Here is a 22,643-nt window from a genome sequence, read left to right on the forward strand (position 1 = left end):
CAACCAAGAGTAGCCCCCGCTCGCCACAACTAGAGAAAGCCCGTGCGCAGCAACGAAGACCGAATGCAGCCAAAAATAAAAATAGATAAAAAACAAATAAACTTATTAAAAAAAATCTTTCAGTGCTGCCTGGTTGCCTTCCAGATAAATCTCCATATCTCTTATTATTGGCAACAGCCCCACCTCTCTAGCTTTTTCTGTCTCATTTGTCCCCCTGCAACTACCTTCCTACTATGGGATCCCCTGAAATCATGATGCCCTGTCACACCTCCCGAAGGTTTTATATGTGCTGCCACCTCTGCAGGGACATCTCTCATCCCACAGGTCATTGGGGACTCAGCTCGGGTATCACCTCTTTTTTTAAAAATAATTTTATTTTATTTATTTTTGGCTGTGTTGGGTCTTCGTTGCTGTGCATGGGCTTTCTCTAGTTGTGGCGAGAGGGGACTACTCTTCCTTGCAGTGCACGGGCTTCTCATTACGGTGGCTTCTCTTGTTGCGGAGCATGGGCTCTAGGCATGTGGGCTTTAGTAGTTGTGGCACGCAGGCTCAGTAGTTGTGGCAGCCGGGCTTAGTTACTCCGTGCCGTGTGGGATCTTCCCGGACCAGGGCTCGAACCCGTGTCTCCTGCACTGGCAGGCAGATTCTTAACCACTGTGTCACCAGGGAAGCCCTCATCTCTTCTAAGACGACAACCCTGACCTCCTGTCTGGTTGGTGCCTCATCTAACCCCACAGTGCCCCCTGTTCTTCCGCCTCACGACATCGTCACTGCCTTCTCCCCCTTCCCCTACCTTTCAAATATGAGTCCTTTAAAGGTGGGGACTGTCTCAGGTCTCAGTATACCCCGAGGACCAGCAGAAAGGATCATAGTGGCACAGAGTAGGGAATCTACAAATATTTGATGAATGAATTAGATGTTCTTAGGCTATGTTTTGGGTCTGGAAGGCCTTTTACCCCTTGGCTCACTTCTGAAATCTACCCAACCAGGGCCCAAATTAAATATGACCGTCTCCATGAAGCCTTTCCCTCCCACAGCATTAGAGGTACTTGCTCCCTCCATTGAGGCTCTTTGGCATATATCACTTCTCCCTTGTTTTATGCCAATTTATGAAAATCTCGATACCATGGAACCTTGAAAACCCAAAGGAGTGAATGCATTCAATAAATACCCGAGGGGGAATTCCCTGGTGGCGCAGTGGTTAAGAATCCATCTGCCACTGCAGGGGACATGGGTTCGAGCCCCGGTCTGGGAAGATCCCACATACTGCGGAGCAACTAAGCCCGGCTGCCACAACCACAACTACTGAGCCCGTGCGCCACAACTACTGAAGCCCACATGCTCTAGGGCCTGTGCTTCACAGCAAGAGAAGCCACCACCACAATGAGAAAGCATGCGCACCGCAATGAAGAGTAGCCCCCACTCGCCATGGCTAGAGAAAGCCCCCATGTAGCAATGAAGACCCAACACAGCCAAAAATAAATAAATAAAATTAATAAATTTATTAAAAAAAAATAAACACCCAAGGATGGGATTATGGGCACCATGCCAGGAAAAGGCGAGACTGGCTGGGCAGACAACTTTTCCCTTTTAAGTCACATCAAGTAATTACTCTGCTTGCTTGTAGGGTTGGCCTACTATTTTTATTCTCTCTCCAGATGGATGGGAATTGCTTTTTTGCGGGTTGTTTCCACGTCTGGTTTATTTTTATTTTGCCACCTGTGCCTAGCACAAAGCGTCCCTTATAGAAAGCCTCCGATAGATGAGTGAATGAATGAATGGAGTGAGTGGAAGCAGCGTGCATTGGTTTCAGTTCGACTCTCCCTGAAACAGGAGGTTTCAGAGGTCTGGCCCTAGGAGCATCTCCCATATCCAGATTTTTTTTTCCCTGTGCTTTGAGATTTTGGAATGGATTAAGAACCCCTCCACCTCCATCCCCAAGAAGAGAGCAAACTAGATTACAGTTTTGATGCCCCCTCTTCAGCTCAGTGCCTAGAACATACCAGAGCTGGTTCTGGATCTCAGGGAACCAGCATGGCCAACCAGCTGCCAAGGCCATGATTGATTGTTCTGTGGATGAATGGAGGGATTGAGGGTGAGCTTGTTCTTGTTTTTTAAATACCCACAAGACTTCAAACTCCTTCAGCTCCCAGAGCCCGCTGGGAGCTGCCTTTATTTTGGGTGGCTTTTGTGGCGAGCTTCCTCTTTCAAATGAACTCTTTGGCTGTTTGTGAGGCCTGCATCTCCTTCTCTTACTTCTCTTATTTCCATGTGCCTTAAAGAAGTCAGCTGGAAAGGCTGACACTTGATACAGAAATGCCACTCTTCCCTGCTTCTGGATGAGCATCTCCTCACAGCTTTGATTCATTGTCTGCTGAAATAGTCTTCAAACTTTCTTTAAGAGAAAACAGATTCCAGTGCCCCTAGTGGTTCAGGTACTTGGGTCCTTGGTCCCACCCCAAATGGTCCTCTAGATAGGTGGTGTGGAACACATACTTAAGCGGGACCAGGGAGTTTTGCTAACTGATGCCAAAGCTGAATTTGAGAAGACTACACAGGATGGATTAACGTGATTGAGAGACGCCTCACCCTTCTTTCCCAGGTCACATACACTGTCTAGAGCAATGCTGTACGATAGAAACACAACATGAATATTTTAAAATTTCTTAGTAGCCACATTAAAAAAGTTAAAAAGAGGTAAAATTAGTTTTAATAACTGTTTTTTTTTTTTTTTTTTGCGGTACACGGGCCTCTCACTGTTGCGGCCTCTCCCGTTGCGGAGACGCGCAGGCTCAGCGGCCATGGCTCACGGGCCCAGCCGCACCACGGCATGTGGGATCCTCCCGGACCAGGGCACAAACCCGTGTCCCCTGCCTCAGCAGGCGGACTCTCAACCACTGCGCCACCAGGGAAGCCCAACATTTTTTATCTAACCCAGTAAATCCCAAATATCGTCATTTCCACATGTAATCAATATGAAAATTATTAATGAGATACCTTACATTCTTTTTTGGTCCTCAGTCTATGACATCTGGTGTGTGTGTACACTTACAGCACATTTGGATTCAGACTAGCCCCATTTCAAATGCTTAGGAGCCACATGTGACTTATGGCTCCCACAGGGGACAGCACAGCTCTAGACTCTCCAGGTAGGGTGGGGAAGTGTTTATTCTGGACCTTCTCTGTCCTCCAAATGAAGCCACCTAACCAACTAAATCATGATGAAAGAGATGGGGAGGGGTGGAGTGTATTCAAATATATGACTATCTATAGAGCTTTAGAGATGGGATTTCAAAAGTCTCTTGAGGGCTTCCCTGGTGGCGCAGTGGTTGAGAGTCTGCCTGCCGATGCAGGGTACACGGGTTCGTGCCCTGGTCTGGGAGGATCCCACATGCTGCGGAGCGGCTGGGCCCGTGGGCCATGGCCACTGAGCCTCCGCGTCCGGAGCTTGTGCTCTGCAGCGGGAGAGGCCACATCAGTGAGAGGCCCGCGTACAGCAAAAAAAAAAAAAAAAAAAAAAAGTCTCTTGATATTACAGTCAGTAAGAGGACATTTGGGGGTTTAAGTAGTTAAACCCCCCAAACTGAACTAGTCCTATTTATTATTTCGTTCTCATCAAAGTTGTTCTTTGCTTATTTTTCTTGGATTAATGAGTTTAAAATCTAAACTTGATGGACAGTTTCACTTTCTGATGTGTCTTTTTATTTGAATCCCCTTCATTCCTTATGCTAACAGGAAAGAATTAAATATCTATATAAAAATAATAATCAGCATGTATTGAGAGCTTGTTATGCACCAGACACTTGACATGTGTTACCTCATTTAAGTAGGTAAGTAGGTTCTATTATTACTGCCATTTATCAGATGAGGAGACTGGAACATTCAAGTTCCTAAGTAAACTTGCCCAAGATAACCCAGCTGGCAAATGGTGACCTCAGGCAGGTGGATTCCAGAGTCCACACTTCTAAACCATATACAGCACTTCTTTGCAAGATTAATGTAAAATTTAACATTCTCCCCCAATTTTTAGGGTTCTTGTCTCATTTAAACATGTCTACTCTAAGCTTCTTTGCTTTTGGGCATTCTGGCAAAAAAATATGTGCCTTTTTTGTGAGGTGAGATCAGTACATTTTAAGTCCTATTTGAACAAGTTGCTCTCATTGCAGATGGGATTAATCTGCCAATTGACACAACGTGCCTTACTGTAGAAAAAATCTTGATCTATGACATAAAAACCAAAGTTAAATTAATAATAACTCTTATATGTCTTATAATTTATAAAAGGTGAATTCACAATTCTGTTTATTTAAAAGTCATACCTGTGTGGACGAGTTAAAATGACATTCCATTAGATTATAAAAGGCAAGGCTATGGTACTTAAAAAACCCAAATCCCGTCTTTAATTAATAATTTTTTTTCAATTCAATCATTATAAAATGTAACTTAAATGTTTAAATTCTGGATTAGTTTCTCAAAATGAAGACATACCTGGTCTGCCATTTTCAAGCGTGCTGGATATTTGGAAATTATGCTGGTTTCTGCATCTTGGCCTTAACTCAATAAATGACCATACATGCTTAGAGTATATTTTTTCTTTAATATGTAATATAAATTTGTCTTCCCTTTCCTATTGTAAGCCTTGTTCAGGGCAGGCACTACCTTTCCTGCTTATTTATCTAGCTGCGTATATTACAATGCACTGTTGTCTTCTAATCTGAATTGCTGTGCTTTTGATATCTCAAAGAGGCTTTGGGAGTTCTGACTGGTAGTTCAAACTCATACTTCTTGGGTCAGAAAACAGTGCTTGCTTTTTAATGTTGTCAAGGCCCATCCCAGAAAAGTATTAGCTTTTGAACCAATCCCTTGACAAATTAATAAGGACAGGATTTTTTGAACTTAAAGGGGATAACTTTTTCAAACTGCAAGATGCTGTGCAAAGAAGTTACACAGGGAGGTTGGGGTTAGCAGATGTAAGATGCAGATGTAAACGATTATATATAGAATGGATAAACAACAAGGTCCTACTGTATAGCACAGGGAACTATATTCAATATCCTATGATAAACCATAATGGAAAAGAATATTAAAAAGAATGTATATATATATGTATAACTGAATCACTTTGCTGTACAGCAGAAATTAATACATTGTAAATCAACTATACTTAAGTTAAAAAAAAGTTACAAAGCAATCTATAGAACTTGCCTCTGCTATTAACTAGGCAGAAAGAAGGGGTTAAAAATGTCAAGTCTTACAAACATACTGATTCAGTCATGTTCTGTTTATCTGTAACTCTAATAGTATATGGAGTTGAACTCTGAAAGTTGTGGAACGTAAAAAAATTTTTATTTTATTTTATCCATTGCTCTGAGGGGAGCACTGAGAAAGGAAGTGAGAGGGCACAGCTTTGAAGAACTGGCAATTTGGCATCTCCTCTCCCCCCTTTTCACTCCTCCCCCACTATCTTAGCTATTTGACCTGATTAAACAACTTTGGGATGGTAGCCAGATTTCTGTATACTGACGAGGCCCCTATTCATGATTTAGTGCGATTTCATCCACCCCGACCTAACAGGCTGCCCAGTGGAAGCTTGGCTTCGCAGAGGTCTCCTGATTTTGTCAGGGGTTCGCCAGTGAGGCGTTCGCACTGACTTGAAGCAGACAGAGACTCTCTGAACGCTTCGGGTCACATCGGATTATTCATTAGCAAATTCTTTTCACCTTCTATCTAATCAGTTAAAGTTGACGCCAGAATCGCGTGTGCTACTCCCCGAAAGAGAGCCTGGGAACACCCAGCCTAGGTTCCACAACTTCTGTCTAGTTACTCGCTTTCCTAGGGGTAGAAAGCGTTTCCAAAGTTCCCTTAAACCTCTCCTCCCCTAAGCCTAAAGGTCAGAGCCTCAGGCCCCAGTTAGCTCTCAAGCCAGCCGGAATCTGACCATTTCAGAAGTTTCTGGTGTGTGCGAGAACAGAAGAGGTGGTAGTGGGGAACCGCCAGAGTTACCACCGCGCATTACGTAACGAAAGCCCAGGCTGCAGGAGGGAGCGAGCCTGACATTGAGACATTGCAGGGGGAGGGGAGTTGCTGTTCTGGAGTCGCCAGGAACGGCGGCGGCAGTTCAAGAAACCAAGAGAGGAAGGTGGCCGAGATAAAGACGACACTTCGGGAAGGAGAATATTAAGAAGCCGCAGGACCCAGAGTATTAGCAAACGGCAGGACACGTGTAGTAATTTGTTAGACGAAACGGCCGCCTTTCAACTTTTGCACGGGAACAAGGGGATTTGCCCTTTGCGGGATTAAAAACGTAACAGCAAAGCCAAAAGCTAATGAATGGGGTTCAGTAGTTTGTTGGCAATACTTAAATATTTCTGTCCAGGACTTAAACATTTCTGTCCAGGAGCGCAACTCTCTGCAGTTATTTAGAAAGTAGGGATTCAAACCAAACTAAAATACTCTGCTGTGCGTCTCCACTTTCCTCAATCCGAAAAAGAAGCTGCTCGCGCGGTACTGCCCCTTTAAGACCTGCTTGCTCTCGGGCTCTACAAAAGGGAGTGACCTCTGGGCTTTGACAGCTCCCCTAATAACTACCACCGTGCAGGCCCCGCCCACCTGGCGACCAGCCGCGCCGATTGGCCGGCGGGCCGGTATCCCGTGCTCTGATTGGCTCTCCGCTTCCCCTGAGCAAACCTTTAGAACTCCGAGACAGACAATATTCTGTTACATTGTAGCAAAATGGCGACTGTCATTCACAACCCCCTGAAAGCGTAAGTAAGACTAAAAAATGTACATATTCCGCGTGGTTTCAATTTGAAAAAAAAAAAGGCGCCTTCTGCGGGCCGAGCGCTGCCTATGCACTGCGCTTGCAGGCGCCTACAGCCGCGGCGGGGCTTCTCTCTTTTCTTTCAGCTCTTACTTCTTCATCTTTTTTTTTTTTTTTCCCCCCAACGCGCAGAAATGTCAGGAGATGCAATTAACAAGAAGAAAATTGTCACATCTGTGTTCTTCTAAATTGGCGGACAGAGAGAGAGGGGTTATCGGCAGGGAAGCCAGGCGCTCGAGCGCTCTACAGCTAGGGGATCGTGGGCAGCTCGGGGACAGCACGGTCCCCTGAGTCCCCGGCTTCGCGGGGAGGTGAGCGCGGCGCGGGGGGCGGCCCTGCTGGGGGCGAGCGCCGGGCTGGGGTGGCCTGGGTGCACTTGGCTGAGCCCCGCGCCTCCGGAGCCCGCGGCCCCCGCCCCGCAGCTAGGTCCGCCGGGGTGAGCGGACCGCTGCAGCTCCGGAGTTTGCAAGACGCTCTCCGCCTTCCGATCGCTTGCGGGGAGTTTGTGCAAACCTTCCAGAGTTGGGAGGATCGCAGGGGGAGCAGCGGGTCCCGGGAGCCCTGGGGCCCAGGTGGTTGCCCGGGGCTTTCCTGCCGGGGCAGCCCCCGGAGCGTGACGGCGCTTCGGGCGGTCGCCGGTGTGTCTCCGGGTGTGTTTGTGGGGGAGCTGGCTGTAGTAAATTAACGACTCGGGTTAACTTGGGGTTGATTTGGAGACCGGGAAGCTGCAGGTCTTATGAATGGTGTTCTCGCCTCCCCCGGGTGAAAAGCCGAGGCAGGCGAGAGGCAGCTTGGGGCTCCCTGCCTGAGCGGGCTGCGTCTGCTCCCGGCCAGACGAGGGGCAGGTGCCTCTGGCCGCCGCCGGGAGACTTTGAGCGGACGCCCAGATCCGGGACGGAGGGGGCGGGCTGGGAGAGGACACGCGGGGGCCAGTCCCCGGGTCCGACAGCCAATTCCTGCTCGTCTTCCTTCCCCCTCCTTTTTATCCTGGCTTCCTTCCTTCCTTCCTTCCAGTCGGTGGAACTGTTAAGCCGCCAAGTCCGCTCGCGATCGCGGAGCCGGGGGTGGCTTCGGAAAACTAGCGTCTCTCTAAAAGGGGTGCTATTGGCAGTAATGTTGGCAGAGGGGCGCTCCCTCTCTCGGCGCGGCGTGGGTGGGTGGGTCTGCGCGCCTGGGATTAGGACTTCCCAGCTGGAAGTCGCGGGAGAGGGGAGGGAGAGGTGCGCGTGGGGGCCGTTTCGTGCCGAATTCTCGCGGGTGCGTGGCGGATGCCCACCCAGGTTCTTTCAACTTAGCGCATCCGCGTCAGCACCCGGGGCTCCCCTAGGAGTTGAAAGCCAGGTTCGCACGCGGGGAGGCGGGAGGGCGGCAGGGGGTTCTTAACGCGAAGGAACGCGCGGGGAGAACGGGAGGTGTTTGCACCAGCTTATCTCCTATCGGTAATAAGGGAAAGGGGTAGGAATGTCCCAGATCTCGGAGTTTTAAATGTCTGTATATGTATTAACGCTGCTAAGAGGACATTGGAAGCTGAGGCTGATTACAGAGCAGCCCTCGGCTTCAGTTCTCGCTCGGAAGCTCGGATAGGATACGCTGCACTTGAACGCCACAGCGTTTCACCCAAGAAAGAAGATGTTTTGTGGCAGAATAAACGGGCGTAACTTCGCCGCATCCCCTCTCCTCGTCGCTAGCGCTGCCACGCAGCTGATGCTGTGAGTTTTTACCGAACCCACAGCCGATTTGGAGTTTTCACATTTCCAGACGAAAACGCGTAGCGGGGCTGATGCCTCCTGGTAAACTCAAGTTAGAGAAATCTATTTTCACATGTGCGCCGGGTTTGTTGCCTACTGGGAAAGCGGTACCCTGATTATTACCCGGGAGCCCGCTTACGCGCGGGCGGGCGCAAGGTCTCTACACTGATTCCTGCCGCTCCAGTTTTTTATTTTTGCTTTTTGGACCGCAGAAGGGTGCGTATTTGGGGAGAGTGGCTGTGTGGGGTGGGGTTAGAAGTGGGGAAAGGGACAGAGAAGCGGGCTGATTATTGGAATTAGTTCTGAATTATTACACTTGTACTTTGTATAATTAGAAACAGGTGCAATGTGATGTATTTGTAATTCTGTGTCGCCATACACACAACACCCCAGCCTGCTTTTTCTAGGTGGCAGTTGAATGGTCATTTATAATTAGCCGCTCATTTTTTTGCATCCCGACCCCTTTCCCTGGTGGTAAGGGTGTGTAAACAATACCCCCGACCAGCCGAGCCTCCTGCGCCCTAGGTTTTTAAACTGCTAACGTAGGAGCACGCATGTTGTTACAGCGAGACCTACAACATCTGCCTTTATTTTTAAAAACAACTTGTTTAATAGATCACCTTTATATGTTTCATTTGTTTTTAAAAGTTGCTGATCAGGAAACAATACACACGTGAATAAATTATGCATGGGCTAAATTAGAACAAAGCGCAGAGACACATCCAGCGGAAGGGATGGATGGGGGTGCTGGGAAGAGGGGAGCAGGGAGAAAGGTTTGGAGAGCTATGTTTTTATCTTCCTGTGTCCCTCTTGACAATGAAACGGAGCTGAACAACATCAGCATTTTCTCTGTGTGCGTTCTGAGTCTTTCTCTCCCTTCCCTTAAAAAAAAAAAAAAAAGGCCAACACCAAGGACGCCCCCTATAGAAACTGGTCACACAAAGGTTTCCTCTAGGATTGGGGATAAAGTGGTGGTAGGTAATGTTCTGGGAAGAAACAAGCCCAGGTTTCATGCAACATCTCTGTAGGGCTCTGCCTATGCTGAGTGTAGACCATTTTTCATCATACTAGCTTTTTCCACGTGGGACATTCAATAATTCAATAGCTTGAGTAACTGGATGGCACAATTTGAATCTCATTGCTTTGGGGTCTTCTGTAGGGCCCCAAGCTCCTGGAGCCACATCTCCTCTCTCAGCAGTTTAGCTTTCTTCCTGCCTGTCTTTGATCTCCCCTCAACTCCCTTTCTTATTCCTCCTCCTTGTACCCTTCACCCCCGTCCTCTCTGAAGCTGACAGCCTGGCTTTTCTGTCTGTTGTCGCCTTTAACATCTTATTACTGCCCAATAGGGTGTTAGAGGCAGAAACAGGAGCCGCCTGGACTGATCAGATCACAAAGGGGACACGGCAGGTGGCTCCACAACCAAGCAGTCACATCTGGGCTGATAGAATTTAAAAGCATCGATAGACATGTATGATGTGTAAATAGGTATTGCACATTATTTAATTTAGCAGCTACATTGTCTGAGCCTAGATGTGTGAGTCACCCTTATTTCTTACATGTACATGCAAGATAAGGGCCATGTAGTGAAGTAAAAGGCCATGTTATATAGGTAACATAAATATGGATTTGATAAAGGTCTATGTGTAAGTCCGCCACATTACCTATCGTATTCTGGTTGATTTCTACATACCTAGGAAACATAAAGCTTTTTTTTTTTTTTGCCCTGCTATATTCTTTTTTTGTTTTTGCTTTTAATATAGATTCTAATCTTATTTGATATTCTACTTCAGGTTAGCCAGCCTCCCCCAAATCTGCTATCAACAGTTTAAACAACTTACTCTTTTATTAAATTATCAAAACCCTGGTTTGTATGCACTTAACTGGGAATGTCTGCCACCTTCTGCCAGACTGGATTATGCACGTATATATCTATTATACTAATTGCCTGCTTAGAAAAGAGTAACAGTTATTATTATTTAATTATTCCATATAAACCAATAGGGATTTACCCCAAGAAACTATTTGTTTATAAATAATGAGAGCAGAAAACTATTTGGTCATGCTTGTAACATGTGAACATACATACACGTAATTGTATTGAAACTTTTTTGTAAGGAGTTTCCCTTGCTTGTAGGCATGGTTTTACATCTCTGTTTTGTTATTAAGGACACAGCTCTGGGAGAAGCAAATATGCTTACTCAGCCAAGGTCAAGCAGCTGGTCATGGGCATAGATGGACCTCAGATCTTCATCTTTTTATACAGTCTATGATCTGGAGACAGCATATTCTAATCTAAAGTGGTTTTGTGCCTGTGAAAGTTGTGTAATTGTTGCCACTTAGAAGACAGACCTCACCCTTGCTGTGGCACTCAGTTTAGATATCAGAGAGGATGGTGTTCGGGGGACACATTCCTGGTTCTAATCTCCTTCTGGCTCTTTCTGTTGGGGTGGGGGGGCGTGGGTAGGTACTAAATGGGGAACATTGCAGTTAGGAATTTGTGAACTTGCAGCTTTTTTTTTTTTTTTTTTTTTGTGGTACGTGGGCCTCTCACTGTTGCGGCCTCTCCCCTTGCGGAGCACAGGCTCCGGACGCGCAGGCTCAGCGGCCATGGCCCACGGGCGCAGCCGCTCCGCGGCATGTGGAATCTTCCCAGACCGGGGCACGAACCCATGTCCCCTGCATCGGCAGGTGGACTCCCAACCACTGAGCCACCAGGGAAGCCCAAACTTGCAGCTTTTTATGGGCATTATTTTAGCCCCTTATGAAAAAGGACCCTCAGACATTTTAAGCCGACAGATGCCTAAGAACCACCTTCTGCATCTGCTTATGGTTGCCACCGGAAAAAAAAAAATCCTTAAAATTTCCAAACTTTGTTAGCACACATTATTTTTCAGTGGGAAGAATGTCTGGTTTGGATGAGATACCCATAAAGGATATTAATTTCTGCCAGAACCCAAATGAAGGCATTGTCACAGGTTAAACCTCTGAAAATTGCCGGACCTGCAGACCACCTGGGAGACATCCAGAGGTCCCCAGTTGAATGGGAGCTGCTCAGTTCCGTAAAGTGGGCAGGAATTCATAGGCAACTTAATTGGAGACTCCTTATCCTCCTTTGTCTTTTTGGAATCATGCAGGTAGCTGAAATTTAGGTACATCTGAGAAACACCGTAATGTCTAAAGCTGTTCCAGAGCCATCTGCTCAGATCAAGGCAAAAAATAAAATGCCACCGTCAACAGGCTTTGTTTTGAGCCTGTGCCGGGAAAAGAAAGGAAACTGAGGCTGATGTTTCAGTTTTGAAAGTGCAGCCATGCTGATTGTAGTGGTGCTGGGGGTGGGTCATAAAAAGGCACCAGAATCCAGTCCTGTTTATTATCCCAACCTCTTCAAAGTAACTTTTGTGGTTTCTGAGTGTTCTGAAAGTCACTAGAAGACAAATGTAGCCCAATGTGGCAAGCTCCTGGCCAAAGAAGTGCCACAACCACTGAAATAGTTTTTGCCCAGCCAGGGTTTTCCAGCAGGGGCCTATGTAAGCATGACCCTAGCTTTAAATAATCTTTAAACATGTAGGTATTTAACAAGAAAAGATAAAAGAGTGGCCTGGGGTGGGGGTGGGGAGAGGATAGGTAAGTGGATAAAACCACTGTGTGGTCTGGAACTTTGAAAAGATGATTGTTTAATAGCAACAGAGACTGATATTATGATCTACTGCAAGTTCCAAAGTTTTCTTTTTTTTTAAAAATTTATTTATTTATATTTATTTTTGGCTGTGCTGGGTCTTCGTTTCTGTGCGAGGGCTTTCTCTAGTTGTGGCGAGCGGGGGCCGCTCTTCATCACCGTGCACAGGCCTCTCACTGTCGCAGCCTCTCTTGTTGCGGAGCACAGGCTCCAGATGCGCAGGCTCTGTAGTTGTGGCTCACGGGCCCAGTCGCTCCGCGGCATGTGGAATCTTCCCAGACCAGGGCTCGAACCCATGTCCCCTGCATTAGCAGGCAGATTCTCAACCACTGCACCACCAGGGAAGCCCCCAAAGTTTTCTTTAGTTGTGTGAGCAACTGTGGAGAGATGAGGTGTTGTGGTGTTTTTTTTTTTTTTTTGCAGTACGCGAGCCTCTCACTATTGTGGCCTCTCCCGTTGTGGAGCACAGGCTCTGGACGCGCAGGCTCAGCGGCCATGGCTCATGGGCCCAGCTGCTCCGCGGCATGTGGGATCTTCCCGGACCGGGGCACGAACCTGTGTCCCCTGCATCGGCAGGCGGACTCTCAACCACTGCGCCGCCAGGGAAGCCCCTGAAAGAAGGTTTTTGAAGCCTGTGATTTGCATCAGATTTTTTTTTTTTTTTTTTTTTTTGCGGTACGCGGGCCTCTCACTGTTGTGGCCTCTCCTGCTGCGGAGCACAGGCTCTGGATGTGCAGGCTCAGCGACCATGGCTCACGTGCCCAGCTGCTCCGCGGCATGTGGAATCCTCCTGGACCGGGGCACGAACCCGTGTCCCCTGCATCGGCAGGCGGACTCTCAACCGCTGCGCCACCAGGGAAGCCCTCAGAGTTTTAAAAGTAGTGGTTAGGAGGTGTTTTGGCGGGGGGTGGGAAAAGAGGAGCAGCCTGTGCTGGGAATTTCTAGGTTGTGTGTTTGTGAATAGTAGTAGTGGGTGGGAGTGGCAAGGGAAGAGAGAAGCCTTGAGGAGACTAAGATTTAGGGGGTTGTGTTTGGAAGCAAGGAGGGGCAAGGGGATTAAGCTCAGAGCTCTTAATAATGGGGTTCGAATAGCCCACATTGAGTCCTGCACTATCCAGGCCTTAGTTAAGAGCCCAAGGAACAATGATGGCACATGTCTAATCTGCCTTGTGGTCATCTCATGTTGCTATGAAATGAGTGAGTTTTTTTCATTGTTATTCACTTTGAAAATCTGCTGTTTGTATTAACTTCAGTTGGAAGCTCCACCAGAGAAGGTTTTTCAGTCCCCAGACTTTCACCTGCCATCAGCGTGGCCCTGTCTCAAACTCTGTCCCTCTTCCACATTGGTTTCTCACCAGTGGCTTTTCTTTTGTAGCTTCAGAGTAATGGAAGAGAAAAAGCTCTGGGAGAGAATCCCAGAGATCTGAGCTCTGTTTTCAGCCCTACCACCCACTAACTATTCGATCTTAGACACAGAACTTCTCTGAGCTGCACATGCCTTGTCTTTAAGATGAGGGTGATGCACCTTGATTGCCAAAATTCCTTTCAAGTCAAAAACTTGTGGCTCTTACTATGGTTAATTAAGATGAGAAGGATAGTTAGGGTCCAGTGTTCAAATTCTTCCTTGTTTTTATTTTATTTATTTAAAAAATAAATTTATTTATGGCTGCGTTGGGTCTTCCTTGCTGCACGCAGGCTTTCTCTAGTTGCGGCAAGCAGGGGCTACTCTTCGTTACGGTGCACGGGCTTCTCATTGCAGTGGCTTCTCTTTGTTGTGGAACACGGGCTCTAGGTGAGCGGGCTTCAGTAGTTGTGGTACATGGGCTCAGTATTTGTGGCTCATGGGCTCTAGAGCACAGGCTTAGTGGTTGTGGTGCACAGGCTCAGTTGCTCCCCGGCATGTGGGATTTCCCTGAGCAGGGCTCGAACCCATGTCCCCTGCATTAGCAGGCAGATTCTTAACCACTGCGCCACCAGGGAAGTTCCCTTCCTTGTTTTTAAAGTGTGGCTCTAAAGGGGAGTTAAGACTGGTAGACTCTTCCGTAGTTTCATCTTCTCTGATCCAGTCTTGCCACATTATGCTACCATTTGGGGTTCTAATCTCTCCCTTCTCAGGGCCCAAGCCTGAGGACCAGGTGGTGGCCCGTTTAAAATGTGGACTTTTCTTCTGATTATCCCTTTTGAACACTTTTCTTCTCATTAGCACTCCAACTTGAGGATGGAAAGAGAAGTGGGAAAACTAATTAGCCTATTTTGTTGTTTACAAGCACTCAGATAAAGTTTTTGGTTGTGCAAAAGACTGGAATTATTGAGAACATCTATCTTTTTCTTCCTCTTTTCTTTAAATGTATGGAGGGAGACAGGGAACCAAGCAAAAGATTTTTCTTCTCTGGATTTCATTTATCTACAGTCTCCTTGGAACAGCTCTCCCCTCTACCACGGCACCCATCCCAATTAACATGTAAATAAAGTGCTTATTTCACTTCCATCTGGGCAGCTGCAGTTACCTGACTGTTCAGTGAGCCGAAGCATGTGGGCCTGTACTGATGTCTCAGTGAGCTTCCTCTGTTGTATCCCGTGATAACTGCTGAGGAAATGGAGGTGTCTAGCAGACACACAGAGTCTGGCCATACCCAAGTGGGTATTTAGCAGTGTCTAAACTGGAATTCACTGCCTCTCATTCAGTGACATGCCTCCAGAACATCCCAGATTCTTCTGGGGGTGTTATTATCAGGCTTTCCTTTGTTTGGAAGCTCCCTTGGCAATTTGCTACAAGTCTAAAGGAGGAAGAGGGGTTGTAAAACCTACCAGAATTCATAAAAGCCTAAATTGTGAGAGATAAAATGAAAGAAAAACAAAACAAAATGGTCACCCTGACCTCCAGCATACAGAGGCAGCCCCTTAAATTTTTTTACTACTAGTGGTAAAATGCACATAACATGTATATTTAGCATATATGACATGTAGATGTGCCATTTTAACCATTTTAAGTGTCAGTTCACTGGCATTAAGTACATTTATAATGTCTTGCAACCATCCATACTATCCGTTTCCAGAATTTAAAAAATCGTCCTAAACAAACTCTGTACCCATTAAACAATAACCCCTCATCCTCCTCCCGCCCCCATTCCAGTCCCTGCTAACCACCGTTCTACTTTATGTCTCTATAAATTTGCCTCTTCTAAGCACCTCATATAAATGGAATTATACAATATTTGTCCTTTTGTGACTGGCTTATTTAGCTTAGCATAATGTTCTTAAGGTTCAGCTTTGTTATAGCATGTGTCAGAATTTCCTTCCTTTTTACGGCTGAATAATATTCTATTGTATGTATATGCCTTATTTTGTTTATCTGTTCATCCAATGATGGGCACTTGGGTTGTTTCCACCTTTTGACTATTGTGAATAATACTGCTATGAACATGGGTGTGTAAGTAGCTATTTGAGTCCCTGCTTTCAGTTCTTTTGGGTATGTGCTTACGTCCCCCTTCATTTTTAGACTTACTAAAACCCAGGGAGTACATTTCTAGATAGTACAGGCAACTCCCTCCTTGTAAACTTAAAAAAAAAAATACTGATAGTATCATAGAATTCAACCTTTTTACCCCCCTCCTCCGTGGAACAACCACTGTTTTGGGGAGGAGGGGTAAATGCCCTGGGAACCCAGAGACTCACTTCTCTCATCCCCAGCCACAAGGATTGCCTTCACTTTGTCCCCCTAACCCCAACCCTTTGAGGGCAGTGGCTCCCTGTGGGGGCCAGGGTTTGGGTTTGGGGGGGCTCCAGAAGCTGCAGCAGTAGTAGTTACCTGGTGAGACTTGGAGTGAAGGTTTCCTAGGCAGAGTGGAGGTTTCATCTGGCAACAGGGGTTCAGGTGGAAGGAGCACCTGGGATGACAGGACAGCTTGAAAGTCAAGAGGTAGCAAATCTGGCCTATTTTTTCATAAGGTGAGAAGGGCTTGTATCTCCTTTCGCTTCCTTTCCCTGTACCCAGCCCTGCTTACCCCCTGCAAGGGGCCCAGATGAAATAATGGTTGTGAAAACATTTCAGAAGGTGTAAAGTACAAATGTGAGGTGTTACTAGAACTGCAGAGTTTCTCGTAGCTAACTGAGGCCTTCTCAGAGAGTCAGCAATGTCTCATAAACATTACTATATTAAAACTAAAATAAACGAAAAGATCCTGGCATTACATATCATATCTAATCATTGTTTCTCAGTAAATGCAAAGCCTCACTCGTCCAGCTGTGTGTAAATAGCCCTGGGATCTCAGTGGGCTTTTTTACATTGTCTGGGTTTGAAATAGGTGAGAATATGAGCTCAAGGGAAGTCCTCATTTCATTTCCCACTGTCAGCCCTGTACTGAGTCCACCCGTGATCAGAGGAATCAGACGCTGGCGGGCAGAGGGAGTGCTCTCCTGGAACTTGGGCTCCTGTCATCAGCCAGTCTCTGGCTCCTCCTTCTATCAAGAAGACTCCAGGGAGGGAGAGGGGGTGACAGGGGGGCTGGGGTTTAAATCTGCTTGTGAGCAAGGAGGGTGTGCTGTTGACATAGGGGGTCAGCGGCAAGAATTGATTCTTTATACAAGAGTAGACTATGGACAGCATCGTGGCGAGGGTCAAATATCAGAATGACAGAGTTATTTGCCAGCCTTGGAAATGCTTCAGATCCAAGCTTGCTGCAAACCCACAGCATTCCTGTACTTTATAAAAGCAAATTAAATGAGAAATGTCATCCCTACTCCCATTATCCTCAACCAAGGACTCTTTACATATCTCTGTTTGCTGCTAGTTGAGCTCAGGGAGAACTGTCTCACCCTCTTTGGAGCTTTTTTCATCCTGTCCTGGCCAATTCTGATTGCGAGCCTGCCCCTCGCAGCTAAGCGGCATAGAGCCTCCCTCCCTGTATCTAGGGGCTTCCACTCCAATGAAGGCCTCCAGTCCGTTTCTCCTTCCAGACCCTTGTTCTTTGGCAGGGCAAAGTAAGTGCTTGTAAACCAGGAGGCGGACTGCTCCCTTAGGCTTCTAGTGAAACCACTGTCAGTTGTGGGGTTGGGGGGAGGGCGGAGGCAATGTGGTGCTGGAGGTGGGGGAGGGCAGGGTGGTTGGGGTAGTTGAAGTGGAGAGAATATATTCTCTCCTGCTAATTATTTTCCCTGAGGACTTAGCCAATGCAGAACCATCTATTATCGTGGGAGTGCTCTATGGTGGTTTTGCCTGTGATGAATGCTAAGTGGAAACAAGCAAGAAAAATTAACAGGCGGCTGCTTCTGTCCACCTAATTAAAATGCATATCCAAATGCATAATTCCTTATGTTTCCCCATGCACACACCCCCTTCCAATCCCAATTCTGTGGAGGAAAAAAACCCCACTTTCTCCTAATCATTTCTCTTGATTGTATTTCCATCAAGGAAGAACTGGAGGGTTCCCTTAGAATAGAGAAGGGCCATTTTTGTAATACATAAAATTGCTGTTTTTTTTTTTTTTAACTTAGATTGGCCCCCAAAGTTCTGAGCTCTTTTTTGTTTAAAATGAAGAACAGAAACTTTATCTGACTGCAGAGAAAAGGGGGAAGGAAGGAGGTAGAGAAAGAAAGGAGGAAAAAGAAAGAGAAAGCAAGAAAGAAAAAAAAAAGAAAGTTCCCACAATTTCCACTGACCTTTTAGTTTTGCGCTAAAAGTCTGGCTTGGATCAACAATGAGAATTTTGAAGGTCTTTTTTATCTCCTCTTCCTCTTCATTTCTTTCCCTGACTTTGCACTGCTTCCCCCAACCCCCAAAACAAACATAGCCCAGGGTTTTGCAGAGAGAATTTAGAAGAGGCATCTACCTGTGCAGATCAGGTAGAGAGAAGAAACAAAAGCCTCTGCATCTGAGGCAAGATCAGAGATGCTGACATCATGGTCCCAAGTATGTCTTGAAGCAAACAAAAAATATCTCTTCACCCTTATCTTCCTCACTTTTTGTTCACCCGAATGATCATTTTCTCCCCGCTTGGAAGAACAGCTTTATTCAGTGGTCATAAAATATTTAATAAGACACGAAACTTAAGTCACTGTGTTCAACTGGACGTCACTGCCATCTCTGCAGCAGCCCCCCTCCCCCGGCCGGCAGCCCCCCCCCCCGCACCCCACTCCTGAAGCCCCCTGACTGCCCTCCACAGAAGCCCCAGCTGTTGATTTATCAGGGCCGGCTGGCTCAGCAGTGCATGGAGATTGCTTTTAATTAACTCTCTTCATTTTTCCCAATCTTCAGGGAGCAGCAGCCCTTTAATGATTTTAATATTTTATCTGGATTTATATCCGCCTTATTTGTTGTTGTTTGACTTCCGCATTTGTTCTTCCTGAGTCGCTTCCTGACTGATATATATTTGTTTGCCCCTTCCCCCTGGCCCCCAAGACCTTCCAGGAGAACGGGTTCTGAAGGAGGCCCAAGCTTTCTTCCCAAGCTTTCTACCATTGCGCAGGGAGAGGTGCCTAGTGTTGGCCTATGCCATGATTTGGATTAGAACTTTTGTCTTAGGAATCCCAGTCTCACCTGCCTCAGCAGAAGGAGTTTCTGAGCTTTTCATTAAAGAAAAAACAAAAAAATCGGAATTTTAGAAAGTGAGGTCTCTTTGCCTCTTTGGTGCTTGCTGCCTCTGTAAGGGAGCGAGCTGCCCTGGAGAGCTGGATAAAAACTGCTTCCTGGGTCTGGAGGTCTGTCATCTTGCTCACCCCAAACTGACGTAGTTCAGTGGAACTGCTAGAGGATGATGACTTCAGGGCAGGGCTGGATGTAGGTGCAGTCAAGTCTTCTGCCACTTTCTGCATCTTTAGATATGGCTGGGATTTGCTCAGCAACTGCTCAGAAGAGTAATTGTAGGTACGGTCTGAAAGAGGACCTGCAGAGGCACCAATTGCCTTCTCTATTTGAGGCTGCCTGGTCCCTCAGCCCTCGGTTCCCTGTTTCTGTGCCCGCTTGTTACACACCACCATCTGAACACCTTCCACCCCCTCTTCCAGCTTCCTTTTGGCTGCAAAGTCTGCTTCTTCCCCCAACAGTCCCAGAGAGGCCTGGAAGACAAACTTGCGCGGGGGCTAGTTTTCAGAACCAGCTTGTCCACAGAATGCCCTTTTGGCATCTCTATTTGGTGATGTGTCTTCAGGGTTATTCGTTGCTAGGCAACTGCCAACTAAAGTTTGAGCCTGATCTGGGATTGCAGTGATTTGCCCTGGGTGACTTGTATCCACATTTAGGGACTTGGCTTTGCAATCCTGTGAACAGGAAATTGAGAAGATATTTTTCCATGTGCCTTTATGTTGAGAGGTATTGGTTTGTAAAATCTAGCCCACTGACTGGCACACGAATGTCTGTGCACACAATGTTTGTTTTGATGATGAAAATGGCGATTTCTTCCCATCTCCTTGTATTCATCCCTTGAGCTCTGCTAATTCTGAAAACCTATGATATGTCAGGTACTAAGCTATCTTCAGGGTACAGAGACAGAAAACCATGGCTTCTAACATCACAGTTTGGTGTTCAGGCAACTCAATGTCCTATTGAGTGTTTCTTTTTCACTTTTCCTTGGCAATTACAGGCCCTTTTGAGAATCCTATGGAAGTTCTGGATCATCTCCCCAGAAAAAATGCAGATAGGTGTGAACATATGCCTATGGTTTTATGGGCTTCACAGACTTGGAGGAGCCCATCAGCAGATGGGCTAGAGGTACATGGGCTCCAGGTTAAGAACCTTAGAATGAGCGATGTGGGTGAACTTGTTACCGTGAAAGGATGCTTCTGTATCCCTGCTCAGACAGGTGGCACCATTCCCACTTCCCCTACAGTCTTACCAAACTGCTTGTGGCTCCTCAGCCCTATCCTGCCCCAGAGGCACATGACGAACATCTACTTGCTCATCTTCCAGACACTTCAAAGTCCCCTCTTCCCTGGCAAAGCCCTTGCTGGCCCTCAGGTAGAATTGGCCACCCCTGTCCTTGGCCCCATAGTCCCAAGCATACTCTTCTCTCCCCGCCACTGAAATACTTAACGCTGGTTGGTTAGACTGTAAGGCCTTGGAAGACTGGGAGGGTGGCTGCCTGTGCTTTTCTATCCCTATAGGATCTAGCATAGCAGGCACTTAATAAATGTGTGTGGAGTAACTGAGCAAATGAAGCCAGCAGGCTCTTCCTACCTAATTTGCTTCTAGCTCTTTAGAGTCCACTTGTTTCTCATTCTCTCCCTGGCAGGAGTTTGGAAAAGGCAGCAGAATTCCTTTCCCCCAATTCTACAGTTTCTGTAGTCGGAAAATAGGCACAAGCTTGCCCTGCTTGCATGTAGCGTGTGAGGCTGTGATGATTGTCATCGTCATTTATTCTAGCCCGTTGTCTCTTTACCACTTCATCCTTGTGGATCTGAAAAACTTGGCTTTCCTTCCCTTTGGTCTTGGGAATTAAAGGCAAGTCTTTTTGCTCTGTCCTCTTTCGGGGACTAAGTAACCCAGGGCTTGTGACTAGCCACTGATAAATCAACCACACTTTTACTAAGTGCCTACTATATGCTCAGCTGTGTATGGGATTTCCTTTAGCCTTCGGTATACCTGAGGACTTTTATGGGTTTTTAAGGTAGAAGAGACCAGAAGGTACAGGTACTATAATGGTTTAACCCAAAGTTGGGATCTGGTGAGAGTCTGTTGCCTGTCCTACTGAGCTTTGGAGGTAACTGTGGCCCAGTCACTGTTTTCAGATAGATATTCTTTGAGAGAATTTCCTATACTTTCATAATGCCTACATAGATATAACTTTCCCTATGACTCTCTCCCAACCATGTTCAGTGCAGGTAAATTCATGTGACAATGAAACAAAAAATGATGTCCTGGGGATCATGTGAGGGCCTTTATTCTTCATATTGAGAGAGAGAGAAATCTCTATCCTCATAACTTTTGCATGTCCTCTTGCTGCTTTTCGACCCTCCAGAACATTCAGTGTTGGGACCATGTGGAGGAAGGTGCCACACTGGAGAGGCCTTTCTGTGTCAGAAGGAAGGTGGAGACAGGCTATTCAAGTCAAGTTTTAACTCAGATTCTCGTCCACTAGACATCCTTCAACGTGGAGAGCTAGAAAAAGTGCTGATGGTGCACGAAGTATAGGCTGGAGGAGCAGGGTTGTACCAAAGTGTTTGTGAATTCAGAGAGGTTCATACTGCACCAGCACCTACTCTGGAAGTTAACTCTCCTTCAGTCCCGGGTATAGCCCTTCAGTACAGAGGGTGCACATGGGGCCATCCGGTTCCTGGTGCTCATTTCCTTTCTGGGCAGCCATCCCAGTATAACGGATACTTATACATATTCTGTCCTCATTTTATCTAATTACACACATCTCTGGGGGATGGGAAACAGGTTTGGATCATTCGATTTTAGGTCAGTTATGCACAGGGTAGCTGAGATGAACACTGATCTACGGAGTTCTATGAAATTCAGAAATTTCCCATAGTTCCCTGGTCCATAGCACACCAGGGGGCATTGTTTGCTATCTCAGGGGCTGGAGATCCCAGTCAGCATGGGGGAGGGATAGAGCCTGACTGGTTCGTGGGTCTGAATGTAGGAACCTTTCTGAGACGGAGCTAGCTCTTGCTATCCTTGGAGCAATAGGATTCTTTTATTATTTGGTGATCTGCCTAACTGAGAGACCCAATTATATAGGTCCCTCTTCTGGTGATCATTTATGTTCACCCATTATCTGCCTACAGTGTGTTCAGCTTCCTGAGAAATACAGGACAAAAGAAGCTCTGATGGATGCAACCATCTCTATCATTGCCCAGTGTTGCCAGGAGTTCCTGTCTCCTTTGTGACGCAGATGAACTGGTCTGGACAATATAAAAGCTCTGAAATGTCCCCACCTTTCTCCAAGACCCAGAGCTGGCAGCCTTGGGCAGTCCAACCTCCTGGCATCTCTGCTTCAGGCTCTATTGTAGCTTTTCAAATCCCCAGGAAGGAAAAGCCCACTGGTTACTCTTTTCTTTTACTTTCTGCTTCTTATTTCATTCCTTGACTCAGATCTAAACCTCCCCAATGCTCTGTGAGCCCTAGATAGAGGAATAATCCACTTAATGCTTCATATCAAGGTTTGCACCTCCAGCCTTGGTTTCGTTCTGACCTTGTCCCCTTCATCTGTGCCCTGTTGACATCTTTCTCCTTTCCTCATGCATCGCACCTTGATCAAAAAGCATTGAAGAGGGCTTCCCTGGTGGCGCAGTGGTTGAGAGTCTGCCTGATGATGCAGGGGACATGGGTTCGTGCCCCGGTCCAGGAAGATCCCACGTGCCGCGGAGCGGCTGGGCCCGTGAGCCATGGCCGCTGAGCCTGCGCGTCCAGAGCCTGTGCTCCGCAACGGGAGAGGCCACAACAGTGAGAGGTCCGCGTACT

The 22,643-nt window shown here is 46.8% G+C and overlaps 1 protein-coding gene across 2 annotated transcripts in view; it reads left to right on the forward strand.

Annotated features, from left to right (window-relative positions):
- Nucleotides 1-6,693: 6,693 nt before the first annotated feature.
- Nucleotides 6,694-22,643, forward strand: part of DPF3 (double PHD fingers 3) — a 266,033-nt gene continuing 250,083 nt past the window's right edge. For both annotated transcript variants that reach the window (XR_010942065.1, XM_067731443.1), the window contains exon 1: nucleotides 6,694-6,764. Coding sequence is in view for 1 of the 2 variants with exons in the window: in XM_067731443.1 (XP_067587544.1) it covers nucleotides 6,733-6,764 (32 nt within the window). In the remaining variant the exon portion in view is untranslated. The remainder of the gene's footprint in view (nucleotides 6,765-22,643) is intronic.

This window comes from Pseudorca crassidens, chromosome 1, assembly GCF_039906515.1.
Source record: "Pseudorca crassidens isolate mPseCra1 chromosome 1, mPseCra1.hap1, whole genome shotgun sequence".
Classification (NCBI taxonomy): domain Eukaryota; kingdom Metazoa; phylum Chordata; class Mammalia; order Artiodactyla; family Delphinidae; genus Pseudorca; species Pseudorca crassidens.